General features: G+C 34.9%; 2 protein-coding genes across 2 annotated transcripts; both read left to right on the forward strand.

Annotated features, from left to right (window-relative positions):
* The first annotated feature begins 14,956 nt into the window (after positions 1 to 14,956).
* LOC120255115 lies at positions 14,957 to 15,925 on the forward strand. The gene has a single exon (XM_039263006.1). It carries the CDS (start codon positions 14,957 to 14,959, stop codon positions 15,923 to 15,925), a length of 969 nt encoding a protein of 322 aa, XP_039118940.1.
* Positions 15,926 to 16,628: 703 nt separating this feature from the next.
* Positions 16,629 to 17,075, forward strand: LOC120255116. The gene has a single exon (XM_039263007.1). The coding sequence runs from the start codon at positions 16,629 to 16,631 to the stop codon at positions 17,073 to 17,075; it is 447 nt and encodes a 148-aa protein (XP_039118941.1).
* The last annotated feature ends 8,977 nt before the right edge of the window (positions 17,076 to 26,052 follow it).

Raw genomic sequence — 26,052 nt, forward strand, 5'->3', positions numbered from 1 at the left:
AACTTTTTGATTCCAGTTTTTAGGTAGAACATTGATTTTTCTTATTCGGTGTTAAAATTTTCCCTTACTTGTAGAATGCTTCCCTTGCATGCTTTTGGTGAACCTAAGTCCAAGCACTTTAAATTTTTCCTTCTTCTATGCTTTAATGTGGTATTTTTGCTTAAGGACAAGCAAAAGCTTAAGTGTGGGGGGTTTTGATAAGTGCTTGTGTATTAGTAATACGAAGTATTTTTTTCTTACATTGAGCATTACTTTTCTCAGATTTTATCTCTTATACATGTGTATTTGTGTTTTTTGTGCATATAGGGTTATGGAGACAATAGTGGAAGAAAGGAGCCAAAAGTAGATTGTGGATGCACTTTGTTGATAGAATCTTGGAGTGAACAAACACGGAGACACAAGTTGTGCTCAAAGACACGTGATTGTGTGCCAACCTCCATCATGCTCAAACAAATACATGGTTCAGAGGAGCACAAAGGCAGTCACATTCGCGTGTTCTGACTTGTGCAACACTAGTAAGACCTTCATCAATGTGACGTTTATTGAAGACGCAACACGAGGCTACTCCACAAGACCTTCGATACGGACTACAAGGGGGTTTTACTTATGGATTGCATGTTTTTACTTTCGATTTCATTATTGATTGTATCTTGCTGCATGGAGAGCTAAACCCCTAGTGGGTGCTTCAACTTGTAAACCCTAGGATAATTTTGTTTCATTGATCTTTTATTATGTTTTCTTTAATTGATGTTCTAATTGATCTCCAATATTGAATGTTTGTTGAAGTGATTTTCCCTTAGAGAGACACTAGGGTTGATAATCCAGCTTGGTAATCCTTGTGGATGAGTGACACACCATGAGGGTTAGACAAAGCTAGATTGGAGAGGGTTGAGAGGGTGAGTCGAGAGGTAGCGGAATGTCCCCTCTCCCTTTCAATGTGATTTATCCTACCTCCGTGTTGCAAGAGTTTTTTGCGATCACAATAGAGTGAAGTGCTAAGAGAGGAACTCCACTGGGGCTTAGTTGTGCAAGCGACAGAGTGAAGGGTTGCAATAATCCTTATTGTTGGGGCTTAATTAAGACTAAGGGTCTTAAGTCTGGACCAAAGGGTTAGATCTAGATTAGGGAATAGGGTTTATCACTTGGAGTTCCTAGAGCTTTAAGCAATGTCTGGGTGCCCCACTTTCTATCGATTGCCTTTCCTCTCATTTTATTGTGTCTCTCTTTCTTGTTTTCTTTATTTCTTTTCCACATTGATATTGTTCATACCACCTTGGAATCATCGTCATCCTAGTTAAATAGCAATTCTAGTGTTTCTAATCACTATTTCCTATGGATACGACTACCCACTCACTAGGGTAATTATTACTTCGACAACCCGTGCACTTGAGGTACACCCGCAAAGGGTGTGTCAGAGCCCAATTGGGTCAAATATTGAAGCTTTAGGAGGCAACATTGGTTCAAAATAGCCCACTGTTGATTGTTTGCTAAAGGCTTGATGGATACTGTGGAAAGGAGAATTCCATAAAGCAACAAGACTTGGAACACACCCTTTTGTTAAGATAGTGTTAATTAACACTACTCGTGTTGAGTAATGTCAAGTTCATTTTTTGTAATAAGTGCCATATCATATAAATTTGATATTATCTTTTGCACTTAAGTTGTCATCAAAAGTATTTTTTTAAGAGTGATTTGGTCCTCAGTTTGTTCTTTTTATAATTTCAAGCCAATATAAACATAACTGAAGCCAAAGTATGAAATCGGGAGTAAAACGGAGCGAAAAACAACATTTAAAATAATACACAGGCAAAGTACGCACCCATGTACTTGCCCGTGTACCTCTTAAGCATTGGCAATGAGGAATTCTAGAGATATACACAGGCCAAGAACATGGCCGTGTATTCCCCAGCTCGAGCACAATAAGAATCTGGAGAAATACATGTGCAAACTATATGCCCATGTACATATCCGTGTAGATTCCAAGATTGAATAGCAGGATTTTCCATAGAACTACACGGGCAGCCGCCAAACTACATGCTTGTGTATATGACCATGTAACCACAAAATTAGTGTTTTGAAGTTTTCTAGAGAGTTACATGGGAAAAGTAGACACCTATGTACTTGCCTATATAGTTACTAGATTCATGGGGGTATAAAAAGGAAGCTAAAAAAGGTATTGGGGGAGGCTCGCTTTGGAGAGACTTTGGTGAGACCACGGATAGGGTTTAGGAGCGAGGTTAAAGAAGAAGAGAGTCCGAGAGAGTCACCAGAGTGATGATCCTTGGTGACAATATCGACTCACATCAAGTACAATTCTTGAAGATATTAGAAAGGGGAAGGGGAAAGAAGGGGTGGGGGGGCGGAGATCTCTTTCATGGAGTTTCTTCTAGAACATTACTTTCTTTGTTTTGAGATGAGCATCACCCCAATGGTGGGTTAACTTCCTTGAGTGTTTGGATTTGATGTAGCTTGGGATATTCTTACTTTTATATTGTTTTAAATATAGATTTTCTTTGGATTATTGGGTTCATCTATGTGCTTATTTTGTTGAATTAGCGTAACGAGAGTGGCTTATTAAATTTGATTACATGATCGAGGTTGAGTGATTCATAGCATAGGATTACCTATAAATGAAAAGAATCATTAGTGCACACTAGAGATAGGTAGCTTAGGTTCTCCTGATTAGAATTGGTATAGAGAGAACTCCAATTCTAAATAGGGTTTCCTAAATCTTATTACAATCATATGCAAGTAGAATTTAAAGAGATTTAATTTTACCGTAGTATAAGATTAAATATTGAGGAGTTTTGAGAGAGCACTCGATATATTCTTGAATCCCATCGGTCCAACAACACTTAGGTTTAATCTATGCTAATTGCAATTACTTTATTTCATTAATCTCAAGTGAAATCTTATTTGAACACCTCTTTCACTTAATCGGTGGATTTCTTCTTTGAAATCTCGACCTTATTTCTTAACAATTTGAATTCTAGTTTAGCAATTCACTTCTCTATAACTTCATTTCAGTTAGATAATAAGGATAAATGCAGTACTAGTGATTTTTAGTACCTGTGGATAGGGCAACTCTACTCACACAATAACTATTACTTGATGACACTTACACTTGTGGATTAGTGCATTACAAACCTCACGCATCATTTTCCCTATGTATCTTTAGGGTTTGCTCAAGGGTAAGAAAACAAGTTGGAACACACCCCTATGTTGCCTATGTATTTAGCCTCAATTCTACAGCAATAAAAGGGTTGTTTTTGAGATTGTGAGGCACTTTTGGTGAAGGTTTTTGATGTCCATCAGATCTTTTCAAGAGTTTAAGTGTAGTTTAGAGGAAAGATCCTTGACAGTGATTGTGAGGAGATATCGAGCAACACAACATGAAGATTGAAAGGATGGATCAAGTCTCCCTAGAAAGGTTTTCGTCAACCAAGAGAAGCATTTAGTTCAAAGGAGTTTTCATTATGTGTTCAATTTTTATTTCGTTTATCTTGGATTGCATTGTGAACTTTCATAGGACAAGGAACTAAATATCCTAAGGTATTCAAAATGATAAATCTTGGGATGAACTTGTAATTAGTCTTCGTTATTTTTTGTTTATTAAGGGAATTTTATCGATGATTGATCTATGCGTCCTTTGATGCTATAAATTAATTATAGTAAGAGATCTAATTTGTATTTGATGTGAGTGATTGTGAAAAAAAAATCTGATTGCATATAATAGATCTACCATAGGTTAAAGGGGTTGTAGGCACATCTAGTGATAGGGTGCCTCAAGCTCTCTATATTTTGGTAAAATCTAATAGAGGGCCTCATAAAGGGTTTAATGTAATCGTAAGGAGAATTAGGTAAGGAAGAGATTCCAACCTAGCTTCATATGAGATTAGGTGCTAATAGATTTGAGAAATGTTTTAGCATAATCTAGGAGTTCATGGTCCTATACACCCTTGAAAATAAACTGATATAGAAGTTTACTTGCAACTGTTAACCGGTATAGATTCATTGCCTTTCCGCTAGCATTTGTCGGTTTTTGTAATTCTTAATTTAACTTTCCCTAAGTTTTTAGCTCCATCCTTATCTTTCGGCTGGATAATAGAAAATAATTAATACCCATACTTCCCATTCTTATGAGATAGACATCCTTACTCATTTACTATGTTACTTGTGCAACTTGTGCACTTACTAGTCCTCAGCTTGTTAATAGAGTAAAAGAAGCATCAACTTTACTTTGAAACTTTAGTACCTTACCATCCTTGAAGTGTACCTTTCAATTATGGGGCATTCTTACTTTACTATTCAAAACACCATTCTTTAAGCTTAGATCAACAACAATCTATATTGGGTCGTTAGACTTTTTTTAGTATCACTTTGTAATTTTTACAAATTGATTTTTCAATTTGCTTTGTAAGAGAAAAATTCAATTTGGCTCCAACTAGAACTACTTTTATAACTAATTAAATGCTCATTTTTCTTCCCATGCAAAGTATTAACTAATAACAAATCATTCCTATCACCATTGCCAAACCCACAATGAACCTTCTCAAAATTTCTAGCCTCCTTACCTTGATGGCTATTTAAGTCATCTCCTATAAAAACTTTTTCCATTATTCAGTATTTTTTGAATAATCTCATCTAAATACACTAAAAGCTCATTTTTAACCTACTTACTCAATCCTACATAAGGGGCATAAAATTCTAATGGCATCTTAAGTCTCCCCATCCAAACTAAATTTTAAAAGAATAATCCTATCTACATTCCTAAAGCCCTCAATTACCTTTTCTTTTTTAACATTATCAATAAAAAAAGCATCGGTGCACGCTCCAGGGGTACCTGAGCTAGTGCCCCGGCCCTAGTGCCCGAGTTAGCTCTATCCCCAGAGGCGATATAGGCTTTCAGGGCCTATTGGGATTATCAGGATAGGCAGCCGATCTATCAAGAGTTCAGAAACTTCATGAGCTTTTGGAGGGTCCATACCAATTGTGCAGCCACCCACTTCAATACCTGCTTGATGTAGTCAGTTCCCCGAGTCCCTATAGATGATATTTGGTCCGGTCAGAGTTTGTTCTTGTCCAAGCTTTTGAAGGAAGCCCGACAGTTGGGTTGTAGTTCCTTTGATGACACGAGCGATTTCATGGTGGCCAAAGAGTGGCTAAAGAGAGTGATAGACACTTTCGATGATATGGTTCTTAAAGATAAGGTGAGGCTCAAAGTCGCCACCAGGTTGCTTGAGAGCAGAGCCAGAGTTTGATGGGAAAGTTTGAAAGGCCATTTTTCGTGTTGTTTTGACTTGGTTGGATTTTCAGAATGAGTTTGATGAGGAGTACTATACTCGCTTCCATAGAGATTAGAAGAAGCAGGAGTTCTTGTAGTTAAGCCAGGGTGACAGATCTATGACGGAGTATGAGACAGAGCTAAACGACTTACAAACTTTGTACCCAAGCTAGTGGGCTTCGAGGAAGTCTTGTGTTCGAAGTTCGAGGCAGGGTTGAACCTCAATGTCCGAGAGAGGATGGCAGTCACGGGATATCAGAGCTTCAAAGAGGTAGCTCAGTTGGCCCTTCGAGTAGAAAGGTGGGTTTTAGAAGGCAAGCAAGTTCGAGAGAGCATGAGTAAAAGAAGAACTATAGAAATAAGTCAACCCTCAAAGAAGAGCAGAGGTGAGAGTTCATCTGCTGGTGCACCTTCAGTTGGTTTCTTCAGGGTTCCTCCAAGCCAGTCCAGTAGGCAGCAGAGTTCAGTACCTTCAGGTAGTGTGTTAGGTACAAGATCAGGAGGAACTATGCGATAGTGTTGGAATTGCCATAAATTCCATGAAGGACGATGTCGAGAACCACGTAGATGTTATCAGCCTACTCCAGTGCTTGATCCAGGTCATCCTACTTAGTCTTGTGTTGTTTGCTTTGTTTGTCAGCTCAGTGTTCCATAGTTGTCTTGTTTTGGTAGAGGAGTGGTGTTAAAGATAGAGTTATTTTCTTTAGAAAGTTAAAGTTTTGTTGCCTCTTCGGGTTTTACTTGTTAGCCTTGTTGTTTCTTTTTCTTGTTCCTAGAAGGAAATTTCAGGGTAGAAATTTCTTTTTTTCCCACCGTGGGGGTTTACCTTTCTTGTATAGAGTAGTTTATTTTGGCTTTTCCTTGTTCCTTCATTCGATGTCATGGTTAATTTTTTTTGTTTTGAGTTCGTTGCCTCTTGCTAAGAGTTTTGGGGTGAGTTTCGGGAGTTTTAAAGGGTGTGTGGGCTATGCACAGGCCGCACAGAGAGTGTGCGGGTTGTGCACAGGCAGCACAGAGAGTGTGCGGGCTGTGCACAAGCCGCACAGGCCATCTTGGGGCCTGTGCGGCCCACAAGGGGCCGCACACCCCAGGCAAAGGGGTGTGCGGCTTAGTGTGTGGGCCACACACTAGGCCTCACATTCCAAGCAGAGTGGTGTGCATCCACTGTGTGGGCTGCACACGTGTGTTTTGTGTGTTTTTAAGCCTGTTTTAACCCTTTTTCTTGAGTTTTCTTCTCCCAAACTCCCTCATCCCCTCCTCTTCTCTTCCTCCACCTTTCCTTGGAGATTAAGGGCTAGTTTTGGAGGACTTCTTGGGCTTGTTGGTGGAGCTTAGAGATCAATCCATTGTTTTTTCAAGGTAAGCTTTTTTTTTCTCTCTCTTTCCTTCTTTTTTGTTTGGTTGGATGAAGCTAGGGTTATTTGGTTGGTTTAATTTGGAGCTTGAACCTTGTTCTTTGTTATTGAAGCTTGAGAAGAGTTTTTGCCTTGGTTTGTTTGGCTTCAATCTAGTGAAATCATTGGATCTCTTTCTTCTTTGTTTTCTGAGTTACTATAGCTCAGGTGAGTTCTCCTTGTTTTCTTGGTTTCCTTGGATTAGAGGTAGGCTTAAACCTTTAGGATTTCATTAGCAACCTCAAGGGTTAGTTTAGCAAACACTAGAATTAAATTGGATTGTTTGGTAGATGAAACCTAGGGTTTCTTGCTTGGATTTTGTATTAACAATTGTTATGTTTTGTTGTGCTTTAGCAAGAAGGTGAAGCTTTGGTTTGAGGCAAAGATTTAGCCAAGGATTAGCATTGCAGAGGTGAAATCGTCAAATTTTGTGAGTGGGATTGTTAAACAAAGTTTTATTAGAAGAATACCGATAACTAGATATATATATGTCATAGCTTAAGTAAATCTTTATTGGTTTTAATTGTTTGCCATCTTGGTGAATGATACTTATTATTATTAAAGATCTTGAATGTCTTAATTAGAGTTTGAATGTTCATGTTTGACTTGTGATTGAAATCCTTCAAGAAGTTTGAAAAATCTTTGTCTTGTGAAACTTTGGATTTGTTGTGACATTCTTTGATTTTTTGTGAACTAAGCTTGAACTCATTTTTGGTTTGTCGAAAGGAAAGAATTTACATATTGTTGCTTGTATTGGATTTTGTAAATCAATTTCTGTTAAAAGCTTGAGTTTTCTTGTGATTTAACATTTTCTCGTGGAAATGGCTGAGGTGTTGTTAGTTGATAATTATTGTTGCCTATTGTAATTCGTGTGGAATTACTCTTGTTGTTGAAATTGCATGGTAATGTCCTACTACAGTAGGTGGTCTCCTCAGCTAGGATGTTAAGGTGGTGTGGTAGACCAACTTATTTTTTACGAGGGTCATTTCAAGTGGGAGTGTAGACCTTTATTGGATATTCATCGGGCAAACGGAGTCACCAACCGGTGAATAGATGGGTCAATGTCAAAGGCATGAGTACCTTGACGGTTCTAAACCTAACCACGGCCTCGACGATGGATTGGAGAGGTTTCTAGACCATTTTATGCTGGGTGAGTGTTGGGTGTTGCTATATGCTGGGTTTGAGATTTATTTCCATTGAGTTTATTTGTAGTGTCATCTCGAATTAGTGGTGAGCCGGTGAAGCCTAGTTGTCACTCTTAGGATGGCAGTCTCCCATAAATTTGGTTTGCCACTAGTATTATGATTACTTATTTCGAAACTCATGTTATTTAGTTTGTTATGCTTATATTTTGGAACTATTTTGATTTATATGTTCTATGATGAAAAATTAGTTTCATAATTAGCTTGTTTTCATCTTTTGGAACCTTATGATCACTGTTTTGTGGTTTTGGTGTTGTAAACCTAGGCTGAGGTAAAAAGGCTTTCTTGGCATTATATTATGTTATGTTACTTCTTTTAAAGATTGTTATTATTGCGATAACGTTTTAAACTATTATTCCTTTGGTAAAGTATTCATTTTAGAGTTTTATTTTTGCCTTTGTTGTTGGTATTCTCTGATGGAGTTGTGCTAACTTCCTTTCACTAAGTAACACTAGTTGCTCACCCCTCTTTTCTCTTCCCAAGCTGTTGCAGGTAGTAGATACGACTGTGTGGCAGTGTGCTGAGCATTTACTACTGTTCTATCTATTGTATTTCCTTTTCAGTTTATGTATGTTTATTTTGGTCATGCATATGTTGTTGAGTCTTGGATCCACTAGTATGTAGAGAACCTTATTTCATGGCTTGTATTTCAGAAACTTGTAAACTTTGGTGTATTAGCTAGCTTTGTTGCTGTTGTTAGTTTGTTTCCCTGTACATTTGTAAACCCCTTTATTTCTGTATCATATTATTGTTATTGTTGTTCTTACTTCCGCTGTGTATTATTGTATTTCTATACCTTCTGACAATGTTAAATAATGTTGATTATATGTTGTTGGTCAGTCTTGTGGCATCTCGATGGTTGAATGGCGTGGTATCCCTCTTTGGGATTGTCGTAACGGTTGTCACGTCCTGTGGGCCCGGGAGTTGGGGCGTGACATATATATATATATGTCAATTTTTATTTGTTTATATAGTTGAAAAAAATCTATCATTGGCTGTTATTAATATATATATATGTCAATTTTTATTTGTTTATATAGTTGAAAAAAATCTATCATTGGCTGTTATTAATATCTCTATTTTATTTTATTTAAAAACAATAAAATTGACTTGGTTTTTTATTTTGTGTGAAGAAGAAAAACTACAATAGTACTCTGGAAATTCAAAAAATTTGATTTGACAAAACTCGCCTATTAATTATATATTATTTAAATTTCATTTTAAAAATAAAATTATTGTAAATGAATATTTTTTATACTCAACATTATTTTATTGTGAATTTATTTTTATTGTGTTTTTTTATTTTTTAATATAAAATATTTATAATTTCATAAATAATTTATGTAATGAATATTGCATTTCAATAATATGTTCGCTTGTATTTAAGATAGATATACCAAATTTATTATTATCCATCAATTAAAAGTTTCCAAAATTTTCAAATTGATAAATATATATAATTTTTTCCCCATTACATCCAGCTGTAATCTCAGTTTCCAATCTCATCCACAATTTAGAATTCTATTTTTTTTTTATCTATAGATCTTTCTATCTCTAACTCAAACTCCACTTTTTTTTTTGTTGTTGAAGTAACTCAAACTCCACTTCATCTGATGTATAGGTAGGAAAAATCTCCTGCAGGCATAACAATATTTTAATTTATAATAGAATGTTTCTTTCACAAAACAATGTGTTATATTTATTTTTAATAATCCCCTATATTTATAAAAAAAATATATAGCTTTTAAAATACATTAAAAAATTTGAAACTTTTTTTTAAAAAACTAAATATAAAAACAAAATTATAGTTTCTGATTTATAGAAAAAAAAAAATCAAAAATCGAAAACTTAACCAAATACCCTTAAACTATTTTTTTTACCCTCTTCTCTTCATTCATTTGTTGAAATAAATGATAAAAATAAAATTTAATTTATATTTTCATAAAATTTACAGGCTATGCAAGTAAAAACAGTTTTATATAATTTTTATAAAAATTTATTAGTAATTATTCATGAACAAGGGTATGCAAGTAATTTTATTTTCAAAGATTGCATACCAACTGTTTTTAATGATATTTTTGGTGGTCCATTTGCATGAAGAGGATTGAGAGCAATTGGCATGTGAGCTGGATTTTTTATTCGTTTTATTTATTTATTTTTGTTTCTGATGTTAGCAACTTAGCATCACATGTATATATATTCTAGGCACACAAATATTAAATGATGTTATAGTTATTGGGGTGCATGGCATGCATGTATTGGAAACTGTCTCTGTTGCCATATAAAATGCAGTTCATCTACCACTTTTTGTCTTCTACCTTGGGATTGGGCCCAAGAATACTTGTGCTTTCATTGGCCAAATTCCTTTGCACTTAGCCACCACAACAAGTTCACATTTAATATTAATAATATTTTAGAGCAAGATAAGGGATATAATGAATTTGCTTTGTTGTTAAACAAATTAAATAATTTCAGGAGTATTTAAGAGGAAAATGAAAAAAATATATATAATATATAGAAATTTTCATTAATGTTAAGTAAATTTTTAAAAATAACTCAAAATATTTTGATCTAACAAAATCGGGTTATTGTTGTTGAATAAATTTTAAAAGTTTGAAAATGTTTGACTAGATCATAGAACTTGAGTTGTTATAAATAAAAATTGCAGTGTATAAAGTAAATTAAAGAAAGGATTTTTTGAAAGGCAAAAAGTAACACTGTTAATGTTGATGACATTGTTGGTGGTCCGGATGAGAAGGGATTGAAGTGGTGAATTGGAAAAAGAAAAGTCGGAGTGGAAGGGACTTTTTCTTCTTTGGGAAAAGAGGGGTGCGTGTGCGCTTATGGATCGGTGCGTGTGTATACATATTTAGATGGGCATGGATCTCTTAACCGGATCCACCAGGCTCGGCCTGGTGGGTCAGGGATCGGTTTTTGATGGATCAACATCAGCCCATTCTATGTTTTGGCGGACTCTGTGGGTCAGGCTCACCTCTAGGGTGATTCGTACCCGGTCTGGAGCTCCTTCTAAAACTGATAGACTGGGCCAAAACTCACCGGTTCTTGGGTCGACCCATCGAATTTCATTATTTTTAAATAAAATTATATTTTAAAATATTAAAACTAATACAAAATGTTAAAAAAGAATAAATTTTTTTTTTTTTTTGGGTTAGTTGAAATCTTATAATTGCTTTGGTAGGAGGTTTTCATGTTGTTTTTTGTAGGTTAGCGATGTGGGACAACATAAGTGTAATTTATTGTTTATAGCTTTTACTAAAAGAATAAAACCCACTAATAACTTGTACTTCAGCTGGTTAAAACAAATATAATTTTAAAAAATTCAAAAATAATTAAGATAATTTCAAATAAACCATAATAATTAAAATTATAATTATTAATTTATTTTTTAATTACTTGTTATTCTTAAATATAAAAATGATAAATCTAACAAAATTTTAAAATATTAATAGTTGTTAATGACTATTTTTATCCTAATTTAGATTTCTTATTTAAAATATCTTGTTAATGAAGATAAATAAAAAAATTATAAATTAACATGTATAGATATAAACAAGATTTTAGAAATTTCACCTAAAAATACACTAAAATGTGTAGAAAAGATTATAATTTTAAATTAACAATACGATTATACTATTACATCATTGACATTTTGTTTTTCTATTCATTTTAAATAATATTAATAACAGAGGTGAGTAATACATATAAAAATAATGAGTTATAAGGTTGAGTAATACACAAACATGTTGAGTAATATCTTTTGTAATGTTTGCTAATAACAATTAAAGAAAATAACTTGACAGTAGGGTTTAACCCCCACCCCCTTCATTAATGGTTCATTATCCTATGGGGGCCAGGGTAATGATAAACTTCCAAAAAACATTCACAAATGAAGGTATGGGAAAGTGTAAGTAATGGTTCTCCCTTACTGTCATACCTTTGTTTGGATGGCATGAATGGGTATGAGAGAAGAGTGGGTGGGGAGTGAGAGGAAAACGAGCAATCTTGGGCATAATAGTTATTTTATCATATTTTCTTTTTTCACTTTTCCCATTCCCAATAAACTACCTCACTATTCCTAATCCTTCCAGCCAAACATAGTTTTCATTTCCATTCCTTCTCTAGTCCCTCTCGTTATCATTACTCTTCCACTCCATTTCATTCCATTCCTTTCCATTCTATTCCATTCCTTACAACCATATGCCCCCTAAAATGTAAAATAATGAGATGTAAAAGGGTATGTATAGATTAAAAAGAAAGTGAGATAATTTAATGTTCTTTTCAAAATATATTTTTAGGTTTTAGTTTTTCTTAATTTAACCAAAAAAGAAAAAAAAACAAAGACAAAAAGAGTTTGGTTAAGTGGTTAGGATGTTTGATTGGTGAATTGGAGGTCATGGGTTCAAATCTTGGTGAGTGGTTATTTGGCTTATATATATTAGCAGTAGCCGTGTACATTATCTTTCAAGGAAAATGACATTAAGGTCCATGCCATATATTATTATGATTAAAATCCTATCTCTATGTACTATCAACTGTCGATAATATCATTAATTGCCATTTCTTCTCCTTCTCACTTTCCATCTTGTTCTTGTTGTTCTTCTTCTACATCATTTTTCTTGATTCTCCTTCATTACTTTACTCTCATTCACCAATTTTCTTCTTCTTCACCTTAGATCTAGAGCCTTAACTTATTTCACCACTTTGATGTTATAAAAAGTAAGGCATTACACTCCTCAAAGTTGCTCAACGTTTTAGTAGGTTGTGTTGTGTGTAACTACTTGGATGATTTGCAGCTAACTTTGAAGATCTCCCTTCCTCCATAGCAATATCTCTTTTTCCTTAGTCCTTGCATAACCTTCTCTATTCAGTTTGTTGGTAATTGCTTCATTTATTGGAATTGCTAGGTACAATGAGGAGGCACATGTTGTCAAGTTTAGCTTAACTTTGTCAAGTTAATAGTCCGTGCTTAGGTCTATCTAAGAATGTTGGGGCTTTCATCCAAACCATATTACGGTGTATTACAGCATCGCCAACAATGAGGGCATAACATGCATGGTCAATAAAGGCTAGGATTTCCAAGTTTTATCTAAAATATACTAAATTTACAAGAAAAGTGATTTTGACCTATAAGTGAGTAATGCGGAACATCTAGATGACCTTTTTGGAGCGTCTCTATTTATACAGTAGTTCTATATGTGTATTATACTTACGTAATCCTCATTCTTGGTTTATATTTCATATTGCAATTTTGTAGGAGTTACATTTAGGCTTTGTTCGGGTTGGTTTTTGAAAAAAGAGTTTTTTTTTTTTTTTAATTGTAGAAGCACTTTCTTCAAAAGTGATTTTCAGAGTAAGTTAAGTACTTTTTAGTATTTTATATGTTTGGATAAGTTAATGGAGAAGTACTTTTATATGTGTGAAGTTGTTTGGATGGAGATTTTTAAAAGGGCTTTTAGAGGTGGAAAATTACTAAAATGGACAATCATTTTGTTTTCATTGAGTTACTGTTATACATTGCTATATAATAATAATAATAATAATAATAATAATAATAATAATAATAATAATAATAATAATAATTGTAATTATAATTATAATAATAATACATTAGGCTATTATTATTATTATTATCATTAGTTCTTTCATTATTATTATTATTATTATTATCATTAGTTCTTTCATTATTATTATTATTATTATTATTATTATTATTATTATTATTATTATTATTATTAAAACCTAAAATTCTAATCTGGGATTAGGAAAAACCCTAAATTCTAACCCGATATAGGGGTTAGAAAAATCCAAAAAAATCTAAACCCAAATTAAAATGATTATTTATTTAATATATATTAATTAAATCAATAAATTATCAAATTGAGATACTATTTTAAATAATTTATTATATTCATTAAAATTAATGATATATTTATAATAATTAGGGTAAATTACTTATAAGTCCCTGAGACTTTTCAAATATACCATTCAGTCCCTTTGACAAAAATTTATACTATTCAGTCCCTCCTTTTTAATTCTCTTTCCACATTGTCTCTTTCGTTACTTTAATCTGTGAAATATTCTGAAAATCTCAAAAATACCCTTGCATGCTTTTGAGAGGGAAATGAAGGAAAAATGGCGCCAGGTCTTGTCAAAGTATGGTTGTTTGTCCTTATTGTCTTGTAGAAGAAGCTTCTTGTTCCCATTGCTTTTATACTCAAGCTTTTATGTTAGAATGGAGTAAATCTCTTCTCAATCTGAAGACTAACTTGGTGGGGAGGAAAGTCGATCATGGTGTAGGTGAAAAAAACTAGCAGGGAGAGAAAGCTTGCAACGGGAACAAAGTGAAAACAAACGTCTTGTAGTGGTATTTATTTTGTGTAACTTATAATGTATATGGTAATGAACATTTCAATCCTTATCTCACCTTTGTTAGTTTTCGTTGATCTAGGGATGGATACATTTTACAGTATTGCACGGCATAAGAGAGAGGGTTATGTATTACACTTCATTGTCTTAACTGCATGGGGGTTGATAGTAGAGGAGATATGTGAACGGTGGAACCTTGAAGCTACCCGTGTGAGGGTGAAGTATATAATGCCATATGAGCAGAAGACAACGTCTTGTATTAGCTCAGAAAGCGACTTCCAATGGATGCGTCACATTCACCGTATGTTTAACAAGAATGTGGTGGATATGATAGTCAAGATTGATAATGGAATTACAGAGGGCTCTTCTTTGTCATCAGTATTATCGTAATTATCATATCTAATTAGTGTTTATTTTCTTTATATAGTGTTCACAATCTCACTATTTCATGTAAATTCACCTTTATACATTTTTTGTGCATTATTTTCTAATTAGAAATCATTCGTTATGCATAAGTTTTGATGCTAAAGTCTTTATAATCACCTAAATTTTTATTTATGGAAGTTTTTGTTTACATATGTTATTTTCTATTCAATTTCAGACAATAGTCATTACATATGTCAGTAACTGTTTAACATTCGTATTGATGTAATCAGAGAGCCTTTGTCACAAAGCGCTGCATTTAATCAATGCCCTTGCCATTATCCAGTTTGCCTAGAGGAGCAATGTCGAACTCTTCAAGAAATTTTGAACCCGACATGTTCACAGTTGGTCAATGTTATGAAAGTGCAACACAATTCAAGGAAGCCTTTTGTGACCATGCTATCAAGCGGAATTTCAACATTCAGTTCATTAAATATGATAAAGAAAGAGTTACTGTGACATGTGCTACCAATGGTTGTGAATGGTGTGTCCATGCTTCAAGAGATGGCAACTTGCCAACATTTAGAATCAAAACAACCCAAGGGGTGCATACTTGTAGTGGAGGTATCAGCACAACGTCACATCCAAAAGCATCAAAGAAATGGGTTGGTAGGCATGTAATACCAAAACTCCGAGATCGTCCTCTATACTGTGTAGTGGATATACAACGGGATTTATTGCTTGAACAAGGTGTTCACTTGCCATACAAACAAGCATGGATGGGTAAAGAGTTAGCAAGAGGAATTCTCCATGGGAGTGATATATCAAGCTATGATATGCTATTATGGTATGCGGGAAAGTTAGCTGAAACAAATCCGGGAAGCATTGTGATCATTGACAAGGATGGTGAGCAATTTAGATGTGGTTTTTTCTGTTTTGGTGCTTGTCTTAATGGATTTCGAAAGGGTTGCAGACCTATGCTATTTCTTAACGGAACACATCTACTTGGGAGATATAGTGGCATACTCTTAGGTGCTACAAGCAAGGATGCAAATGAAGGATTATTCCACTTGCCATTTGCTATCATGGATAATGAGACTGATAACAACTGGACGTGGTTCATATCAACATTAGGTGATGCATTATATGGTGAAGCTGACTATGGCAAGATCATTACGCTCATATCCGATCGATCCAAGGGCCTTATGAATGCTATGGCCAGAGTGTTCCTTTCTTCCCCACATGTATACTGCCTACGACATCTTCAAGAAAACTTCTTAAAATCAAATAGTTAGCTAGGAAGGGTATTGAAAGATGAGTGTTGGAGCTTGATTGTACGTGTAGCATATGCATGCACATCTTCAGAATATGATGATGCTGTAAACAAACTCTTACTCACCTCGGCGCAGGCCCATAACTGGTTGTTCCAAAAATCGGACTTGAAGCATTGGTGTAATTACTTATTCCTGGGATTCCAATAGGGTGAGATATACTCAAACGTTACTGAATCTTTTAATGCATGGATAAGAGAGGCATGCCACCTTCCTGTGTGCAATATGGTTGACTCGATTAGGTTTTCTTCCTAACTGTATTGTTAAATAGTTTATTCATTCAGGATTGACATTAAATGTTCTCAATTGCACTTTTTGGTATAGTTATCACTTTTATTGATTACTTTTCATGGTTTCTGAATACTTTTGAAGTTTTATAATTAGTATTTGTCTTTCCTAGTTAATATTATTGATAAGTCATTATTATATTAATTATATGTTTATTAAATTATGAAAATGTTTAGTTATATCTATTACTGCATGGTTACAAAGCTGTTGCCTTTAGTATTGTTGTACTCCATGTAGAATCCACACGTCTTTGTTTACATTTGGTCTAATCCATACGTGTCATAGGTACAAAGTAATGAACATGCGGTATGATCAACACCAACAATGTGAGAAATGGGACACTCACCTTTGTCCCGTGGTTCACAAGAAGATTGAGGAAATGATAGAGGAAAGCAGGTCCCTTGTCGTTGGCCACTCTAATGGGGAACAATATAAGGTTATTGACAGCTATAGCAACTCCATCAATTTACGTGATAGAACATGCTCATACCAACATTGGCAAATTTATGGTCTACCATGTCAACATGCTTGTGTGGCGATCATGCAGACTGATACTAACGTTCATCATTTCGTGGCTGAATATCACACAGTTGCTTCATACAAGGCAGCTTACGCAACCCCAATATTCCCTATACCAAATGATGACAAACCTAAAGATGATAGCCGACCTCTACGTCTTCGACCACCTATTACAAAGAAAAGACCTGGGCGCCCAAAACGCAGGAGGATTGAATTACAAGCATTCAATGTGAGGGAGCTACGTTGTAGTCGCTGTCATGAAGTTGGGCACAATAGAGCTACCTGTAATGCAGTTATAGCAGACTAAAAACTGTGACAAAAGTTAAATATTTCTTTTTAGAAGTAGTAGAACATCTCACCTTATGAAGTTTTATGGTAGAATATTTTTGAGCACAATGGCTTGATATTGATAGTGACGTCTAGATATTAAATATTTTCATGCAAAATATGAAGCCAGAGAGTCATATATCAATACATACTGCCGAAATATAAACGGTAAGTAACAATTCTAAACATGTTTATAAAATTATGAAGGTATTCATATAATAAAGAGCAATATTCGCAGATGGTAACCAACTACCAATGATTATGGATAAAGTACGAGTTCCATAAACATTTGTAAACCAGTTTACGCAAAGTCCAATGATTATTGACAAATTACGATATCTGTGCACACAAAAGAATAGTACACAAACTTTCATTCACATATGAGACACATAAACTACCATAAGCATCCTTTCTTTTATAGATCTATAGTTCGAGGCAATCATCTAATGCGGTCTCGTATGCATCTAAATCTGTAGAAGGCACTAAAGTAGCATCTGGCTCTGGTGGCTTTGTAGCATTTGTTGTCACAATGAAATTCTCATTTGGTTCTGCAAAGATTTCATCATCTTTGGTGTGTTCATCTAAGATGGGGGTGGGGTCATCCTTCTTTGGCGGGTTGCAGGCAATACCTTCTGCTAATATCCATGTAGCATACTGAAGTCGTACTAGCGGGACATCACCATGGGGAAGATTGAGTTGATCTCCATGTAATATTTGTTCCATGAAACGCATGATGTAGACAAAGTAATCCACACTGTCTTCCCTCTATTGTGGACAGTCTTGCACATGTGACCAACAATAAGACTTTGTCTCGATAATGTCTAACTTCTTCTGTAGGTACATGTCAAACAATGCACGCTAAAAGCAAGATGAAAACCAAATTATGCAAATTGAAACTCAAAACAGACTACGATTTCAAAGTTTAGACATTACCATAGTATTTGCTGGCTCATCATATACAATGCTTGCAAGTGACGAGTAATGAATGTATTTTTTCTTTGCCTTGTCCAACACGAGAAGGTTGTAATGCTTGCTAAGTACAAATGGCATAAGCACTAGTTGCACATTGGGATAATCACGCACAGTAGGGGCAATCAAGTTATCTAGCCCCTTGGGGGAATGCTTTTGTTTGGATAAGGCGAGGATATGCGGTCTGGTAATGGTAGCATATATCTTGTAACGACCTGGGTGCTTCTTCATTTAATCTAGCAATATTAAGACAAAAACATCAATGATGTCATCCGGCACCAATTGTTTACCATCTAAAAATGCATACAAATGTGCACAACAAGTATGTCCATAGCTGTTGGACCAAACGATTGTCTTGGTATAAGTAGGAAGGGCAAATTTATGTGCGATTAATATCTGAAACAAAATCCTCAAATGCAAACATATGTTAACTGTAAATACACCATTAAAGAAGAAACTGACTTAGTAACTAAATTGAAGAATAAACTTTGGTAAAAGTAAACTGCAATGAAAATAACTAAATGCTTATTGAGATAACAGTTCGTTTTGTAATAATGATGGCATCTAAGCATGAAATATATGAACTTCAAATTGGAATCACACATGAACAACAACAATATTGTACACTATTTACAACTAAACTAATGGGGCTATTTCAAACTTAGATAGCTCACCTGTCAATCCAGGTATTGAGAAAAACAGACAGAGTCATTTGTTCCAACTCATCAAGGAGTGCGAAACCCTACTGAGCCTTTTTCTTTGGGGGATGAAATTAACTCGTACATCAGGGTTTGACTATCTGCTTTTCTGTGACGTTGTCGTCTTGGGTAATTACCGATTTGGCATCCATACCAGTTTTTGATTTGTCACCCTGACTGTGTTAAAAAAAAATATGGTTGTAGCAAAATCATTGCCGGTCATTAGTTCCTCTTCCTTCAAAGTTGCAAAGGACTCTATTATTTTACCAACGTCGTTCATTGTTTCTTCATCGACTGCAGTGGACTCAGAAGTGGTTTGTGTTGGTGCAGATCTTTTTCTCCCTTTCTTTGCTGGCGCAACCTTTTTGGGAATCTCAGGTGTAGGTCGTGGTGCCCTGGCCTTTGTTGCCAATGCAGCATGTGTGACGAGTCTCCTCTAGAAGTTCATCATCCGGGCCTTTATGGGGTTTAACGGCAACTTTTCACTCATTTTCAGGGTGGGGCAGACGGTTCTCCTTGCAAAGGTTCAGATTCCAATTCCAATTCTGAGTCGGCCGGTTAATCCATAGTCTTCTCAAGCGCATTCAATCTTGCCTCAAGTTTACTAATTGTTGATATGAGTGCTTTCATTTCATTGATCACCAACATGAATTTCTCATCGTTTGTAGCCTACCTGTCTGGGCTAGATGAGACAGAATGACTGCGACTTGTCAACCTTTCGTGAGAGAGGCCTTTGCTTTCCTTGATTTACTGAAGCCTGATGCTTGCACACCAGTAGCCAAATCCACCAGGCTTCTTTGTATGTTCGTGCACACGGCTCTACCAAGACCAATAAGGTCAACTTCAGCCTGGTTAGCTGGTCCCAAGTCAAAAAAACTGGCAAAATAAGACAATCGTTAACTCTAAAATTATTAACCATTTATTTAATAATTAAATATTAAAGGAGTAGTATAAATGGGTTTGTACATTAGAGATCATATTAGAAAGGTAATAAATAGTTTACTCTAAAACTATTTTAATTGTACATAGGTTAAAGATATTCGAATAAGTTGATCTACATACATATAAATATGAACATTTGTGCAAACTCTTGTACATTTACATGAAATTGCAAACAAAAACTATATATTCACTTACTTCTATTCCCTTGAGTGACTCGAGTAATGTAGTGACACCGTCTTGTTTTCTGTAACTGTTATTGCCGTAGCAGAGGATCCTTGGTGTTTTCCCAAAACACACCTTCTTCCCAGTACCTATTACCTCATAGAACCAAACATTTAGTGCAATGACACAACTTCTTAGGTATCCTATCACAGATGGCTTCCCCGCACACCTAAGCTTCACTCGTGCAGCTGCAACAGGTGCATCATCCATAAGCCATTTGTGGGTTGCTTGTGTCTATGCGTACTGGTCCAATTTGGTTAAATCATTCAAGTAATAGAGTAACCAAGAAGGTGCTACACATGATATTGTGGGAAATAGCAATGGTCCCAAGATGTACACCAAAAGTAGTTTGACAGAACTCCTCTCTTTGTTTCCTTTTTTTCTTATCCACTAAATTCATTAAAGTACGTATTAGACAATCCCTGTTTCTATCTACTCCTTTCATGAAGAATTACTCCTCAAGTGTGCATCGTTCCTTTTTATGTTTGAACTCTATGGGCTCACCATCACAACGTAGGCCCAATATCAATGCTACATCCTCTGGCCTGAATTGCAAATGACTTTCTCCTAGCTTGAACCTTTTCGTCCTTTCATTGAATACTTGCATCAACCTGTCCAATATAGTTCGCTCTTGTGTTATTGGCTCCAAGTCCATAAAATGGCTAAAGGGAGTTGTGGGATCGAAAATACGTGTCTGGCATCATGAAAAGACACCAGACGATATATCGAAGCACAAATGTCGTATTTGTTTTGTGTGGGTTCTTTCATTCCTAATAGGGGCAAGCCCCTATTATTAATTACCCCAGATTAAAAAAAATCTTAGGAACCTCCGATTAAGGGCAAAAGTACAAGTAAAGAGACAAGAGAATTTGCAAATTATAAATTTTGTTATTTTATTATATAAACATATTGATTACATCACTTATATGTTGATATAAATGACTTTATATATATATATATCGTTGCCGCGGCCTATGCCTTGCCACCACGTTGCCTGTCGCGTTGCCATTTTGAGACGTATATTTCATTGCCGTCTCTTTTTTTATAATAATTTTGGTTACTATTGTGAAATGAATAGGCCACCACTGCCTATGCCTTATCATCGTTATATATCTCATTGTCGCCTTGAGATAAATTTAACCACCTGCTCTTGAGACAAGCGCCCGTTGTTGCTTTTAAGATTAGCGAGATGCTATCATCTCTAGATCGCGTTATATATCTCATTGTCGCCTTGAGATAAATTTAACCATCGTCTTGAGACAAGCACCCGGTTGTTGCTTTTAAGATTAGCAGTGATGCTATCATCTCTAGATCGCGTTATATATCTCATTGTCGCCTGAGATAAATTTAACCATCTGTCTTGAGACAAGCACCCTCAGTTGTTGCTTTTAAGATTAGCGACATGCTATCATTTCTAGATTTATTTATTTGTTTATTTATTTATTTATTTAAATCTATTTCAGTCCACACTTATTATAGAAGTATTTATTTGAGTATACATATATATTTAGGGATAGATATATATGCACCCATGTGTATGACAAGTGGGACCATTTTTTTAAACATGCACAAACATGCACGTGAAATTGCATATTTAAAAATTTTTATCATTCATTAATTTTTTTCTCTCTCTCCTCTCTATGTTATTTATCATCTCGGGCAAAAACGAACATGCTTTCTCATTCTTTTTATTACTATTTATTTTTATTTATTTATGCTTTTATTTTATCATGCACGTCCGCATGCATGTTTCCCATTCAATATGCATTTTGTTTTTGTTTTTATATTATTATAATTTTTTTATGCCACTATGCATGCTTCTTTTTATATATATATATATATTATATATGGTGGCCACCTCTTTTATGCATGTCTGCATATTTGAATGCCCATATGACATGTTTCTCAAATACTTCTCATTTTATTATTTTTTTATTTTTTTATTTTTTTATTTTTTTGCATGATTTTTCCATTTTTTCCCTTACATGCTTATCATTATTTCATTCATCATTTTTTTATATGCCATGCATGTACGCATGCTTCATCATCATTGTTTTTTTATTATATATATTTGTTGCCATGAACATGCGCATGCATATAATAACAATAATAATTTATTATTATTATATATCTTCCCATGCATGCATGTCTCAAGACTATAGCATGCTTTCCATCAATTTTTTTATTTTTATTTTTATTTTTTTTTATATGTATTTTTTTTGTCCCCATGCATACGTGGATGCTTTTATGAATTTATCATATCCTCAATTATATGTGCATGAATAAGTCGCATGAATTGATTTTTTTTGTTTTTTTTATTTATTTTATTTTATATATATATATATATATATATATATATATATATATATATGCATGCATGGCACGTGAATACAAACATATATATATGTTTAGCCATATTCATTATTTACTAATGGCTAATATATATATAATTATTATTTTTAAATTGATTCACGTGAGTATGCATGACCGGCTTTTTTTTTTATTGCTTTTTTTTTATAATAATTTATCCAATACATAGATAGCTTATAAAAAATCAGAGAGAAAGATGATAGCGGCCAACGAAGGGTGAGGATCCTTCCACGTGTAAACATCAACCATGAACACGTACGCTGTTCGAACTTCGCAGCGGATCACCCAGAAAGCATCCACTTCCTTCTCCGTCCCTTTAAACAACCCAGGATCATTTCTGACATCATCGTAAGTCATCTTACTTTTATTTCTTATATTTATATTTATATAGAAAAAGTGGATGTAGACGTAATACAGAAATCTATCATGCATGATGCATGCATGCATGATACATGCAGAGTGGGATATCGATAGGACCATCGGTGTTGAGCAGGATGGGCTGGTTCAAGGCCCCTTTTTTTCCGGACAAGGAGAAGCTGGTGGTTGAGGTAATGTCCAAGTTTGGGATCATGCTCGCTGCCTTCTTAATTGGATTGAAAATGGACCCGAGCTTCTTTGAAGAGGTCCGGGAGGAAGGTCGTGGTCATTGTCTTGTCAAGCATAATTGTTCCTTTTTGTTTCTATAGCATTGACCTCTGGCCTTATCTTGATGGACAAGAACAAAGAGGAAAAGTTTGTGTATGTTGTCTCCATTTGTTCTGTGAATTCCTTCACGTCTATTGCCAATATTGTGCCCAGCTTAGCAGAGCTGAAGCTGCTCAACTCGGAGATCGGTCGGGTGGTGATGTCGGCTTCGATGACCAACGACATCATTGCGAATGTAGGGATGATGATATATTAGAAATTTTGGTTCCAGATTTTGCCTGAAACTGGATTACAATATACATAACCAGAGATGACAATGAGCAATAATGACCGCTAAGAATCCGGTTTGCCTACGACAGCCTCATCACTGGGAATCATATTCACCATCACTTAATTCTTCGTTACTGGATTTCTCTTCTGACGGAGCCCCAACATCTTCGGCTTCTGCATACTTTTCACAGTACTCTTTATTCCTAAGCAGGTCTATCATGCATCATCAGGGCTGCAGCTTCTCCATTCAATGGATCTGAAGGATTAACCTTGATTCCAAGTACAGCAGTGAGTAGCAGCAGCGTCCAATAGACGGCATGTTTGGCGGCATTATTTCAGCCATCCAAACATGCCAAGACGGTGAACGGCGGCAATGGCGATGAACGACAACAGTGATTTCTTCTTCTTTTTATATATATGTATATACCAATGGACGGCATGTTTGGCGGCATTATTTCAGCCATCCAAACATGCCAAGGCGGTGAACGGCGGCAATGGCGATGAACGGCGGCAATGGCGATGAACGGCGGGCGATTTTTTTTTTTTTAATGTATATATATATAAATACGGGGAGAGAAGAAGAGAGATAGAGAGGAAGAGAGATATACCCTTCTCCTTTGTCTTCTTTTTCCTTCCCCAATTCTTTCCACTTTTTTTTTTCTCTGATCCTTTCTTTTTTCTTCTTAAAGAACTCTCTACGATCCTTATCCTCCTCCCCCAAAAAGCAATCCATCAATCTTATCCTCATCCTAACCCCCCCGAGAGATCACAACAAAGCAACGAATTTTTTTTGAATTTTTTTGAATTTTTGAATTTTAATTAAAATTATTATAAATTCAAATCTCAAAAATTTAAATTTAAATAATTTTAATTAAAATTATTATAAATTCAAATCTCAAAATTTAAATTTCAATTTTTTAATTAAAAATTATTATAAATTCAAATCTCAAAATTTAAATTTCAAAAATTTTTATTTATTATTTTTATTATTATTATTAAAAATTTTTTTATTATTAATATTTTATTATTATTATTTGATTTAATTAATTTTTTTGATATTTTTATTATTATTATTATTTATTATTATTATTATTTATTCTATATTATTTATTTATTATTTTATATTATTATTTATATATATATATATATTTTTTAAAATTCACTTAACTGAATCTATCTCGGGATGTGTGTTTGGGCTATCCTAAGATTTGGGATTGCCTCGAGATAGGTGTTCTCAGGGGTAATCTTGTAAATTTTGCATTCATGCCTTGAGATATGTTCTCAAGGGCAATTTTTTTTGTAAATTTTGCATTTATGCCTCGAGATATGTTCTCAAGGGCAATTTTGTAATTTTGCATTTTTGCCTCGAGATATGTTCTCAAGGGCAATTTTGCGAATTTCTATTTTGTATTTGCGTTGGAATTTGCATTGTAGTCCAAGACAACCAAATAATCGATTAAGATTAATATTAGGACATATAAATTTTAAATTCTAAATATATCTATGATTAAGATATATTAGAATTTAAATTAAATTGGAATTTGATCTCCATTAGGACATTAAATTTTATTAGGACAAGTGTTATATTATTTCTATATAAACAAATGCCCCCTTCCTACTTGTCTCACGAAATTCTCTTTGGTGAGTTTGAGTGAGATAAGTAGGAATCCCCAATCTTTTCTTTTGTCATGGCCAATACATCTCAACCTTTTTGGGATATGAACCAAGATTACAATGAGGTCCCACAAGGTAAAGTCTTCATGCGCCACACTCCCATGTTTGATTCTGAAGCCGAACCCGCAATCATATACGAAGGAGGAGAACAATCAGAGTGGGTGAAGCGCTATCCAAATCGTATGGCTATTGCCAAATTGACCACGAACCGTTGGTTTGAAGACGGCCCTAGCGATGCAATTTGCTTGAAACCTGAAGGAGAAGTGAAAGATTTGAAGACATTCGAAACCCTTGGATCAAGAATCATCAATCACCGCCCGGGATGGAAGGGTAGGGAACCAATCCAAAATAATTTGATCGATCTTCCATATTATGCAGAATGGGCCAAATTCATAGTTAATAACTACTCCAACGAGCTATCTGAAGCAGAATTGACGAGCGGGATTGTGTCTTCAGTCGGTCGCTACGATTTTGACATAAACTTTTATAAAGCGCTAGTAGAACTATGGTGTCCCGATACTAACACTTTCCACTTCTTGCCGGAGAAGTTGGGATTTCATTATGGGATATCAAGGAATTGGGAGGACTTCCAATTCTAGGGAGACATCTATGATGAAGTCATACCTCCTAATGACACAATTTGCCGAAGATATGACCACGAACTTTCTATTTTTAAGAAATCTTTTTCGACATCTTTCAATGGCTCTCAAGGCAAAAACGTCGACGAAGATGTATTCTTTGAGGATTGGGTGGAGTTCTTGGGAAATCAAGATATAGCTCCGTCATAGATCGGCGTCTAATCCCCTCAATGCTTGTTTTTCAAAGGCGAGTTTAGTTGCTTTCATAGCATTGTGGATTTGCTTTTTTTATCATGCGGGTGATCGCAAAGTAATTAGACCAGGAGTTTTTATGATGGCATGCAACATTGCGCACGGGAGGAGAGTAGCTTTTGCCCCTGCAGTGCTAGCACGCTTATACTTAGGCTTAAATGCCATGGCTAAACACAGAAGAGGACCAGGATATTCCACCACAGTGTTCCCCTGCTCATTTCTTGTATGCTTGGGCTGGTTATTATTTTTCGAGACATATATCTCAAAAAGGAGGATAGAGCGACAATACCTAAAAGTATCCACGGGTTCTTTGAGAATACCGAAGATCTTTGCAATT

This window comes from Dioscorea cayenensis, unplaced genomic scaffold (genome assembly GCF_009730915.1).
Source record: "Dioscorea cayenensis subsp. rotundata cultivar TDr96_F1 unplaced genomic scaffold, TDr96_F1_v2_PseudoChromosome.rev07_lg8_w22 25.fasta BLBR01000847.1, whole genome shotgun sequence".
NCBI lineage: Eukaryota > Viridiplantae > Streptophyta > Magnoliopsida > Dioscoreales > Dioscoreaceae > Dioscorea > Dioscorea cayenensis.

Coding starts and splice junctions, on each gene's coding strand:
- LOC120255116 (XM_039263007.1), top strand. CDS start 16,629: ATGATAGAGGAAAGCAGGTCCCTTGTCGTTGGCCACTCTAATGGGGAA.
- LOC120255115 (XM_039263006.1), top strand. CDS start 14,957: ATGCCCTTGCCATTATCCAGTTTGCCTAGAGGAGCAATGTCGAACTCT.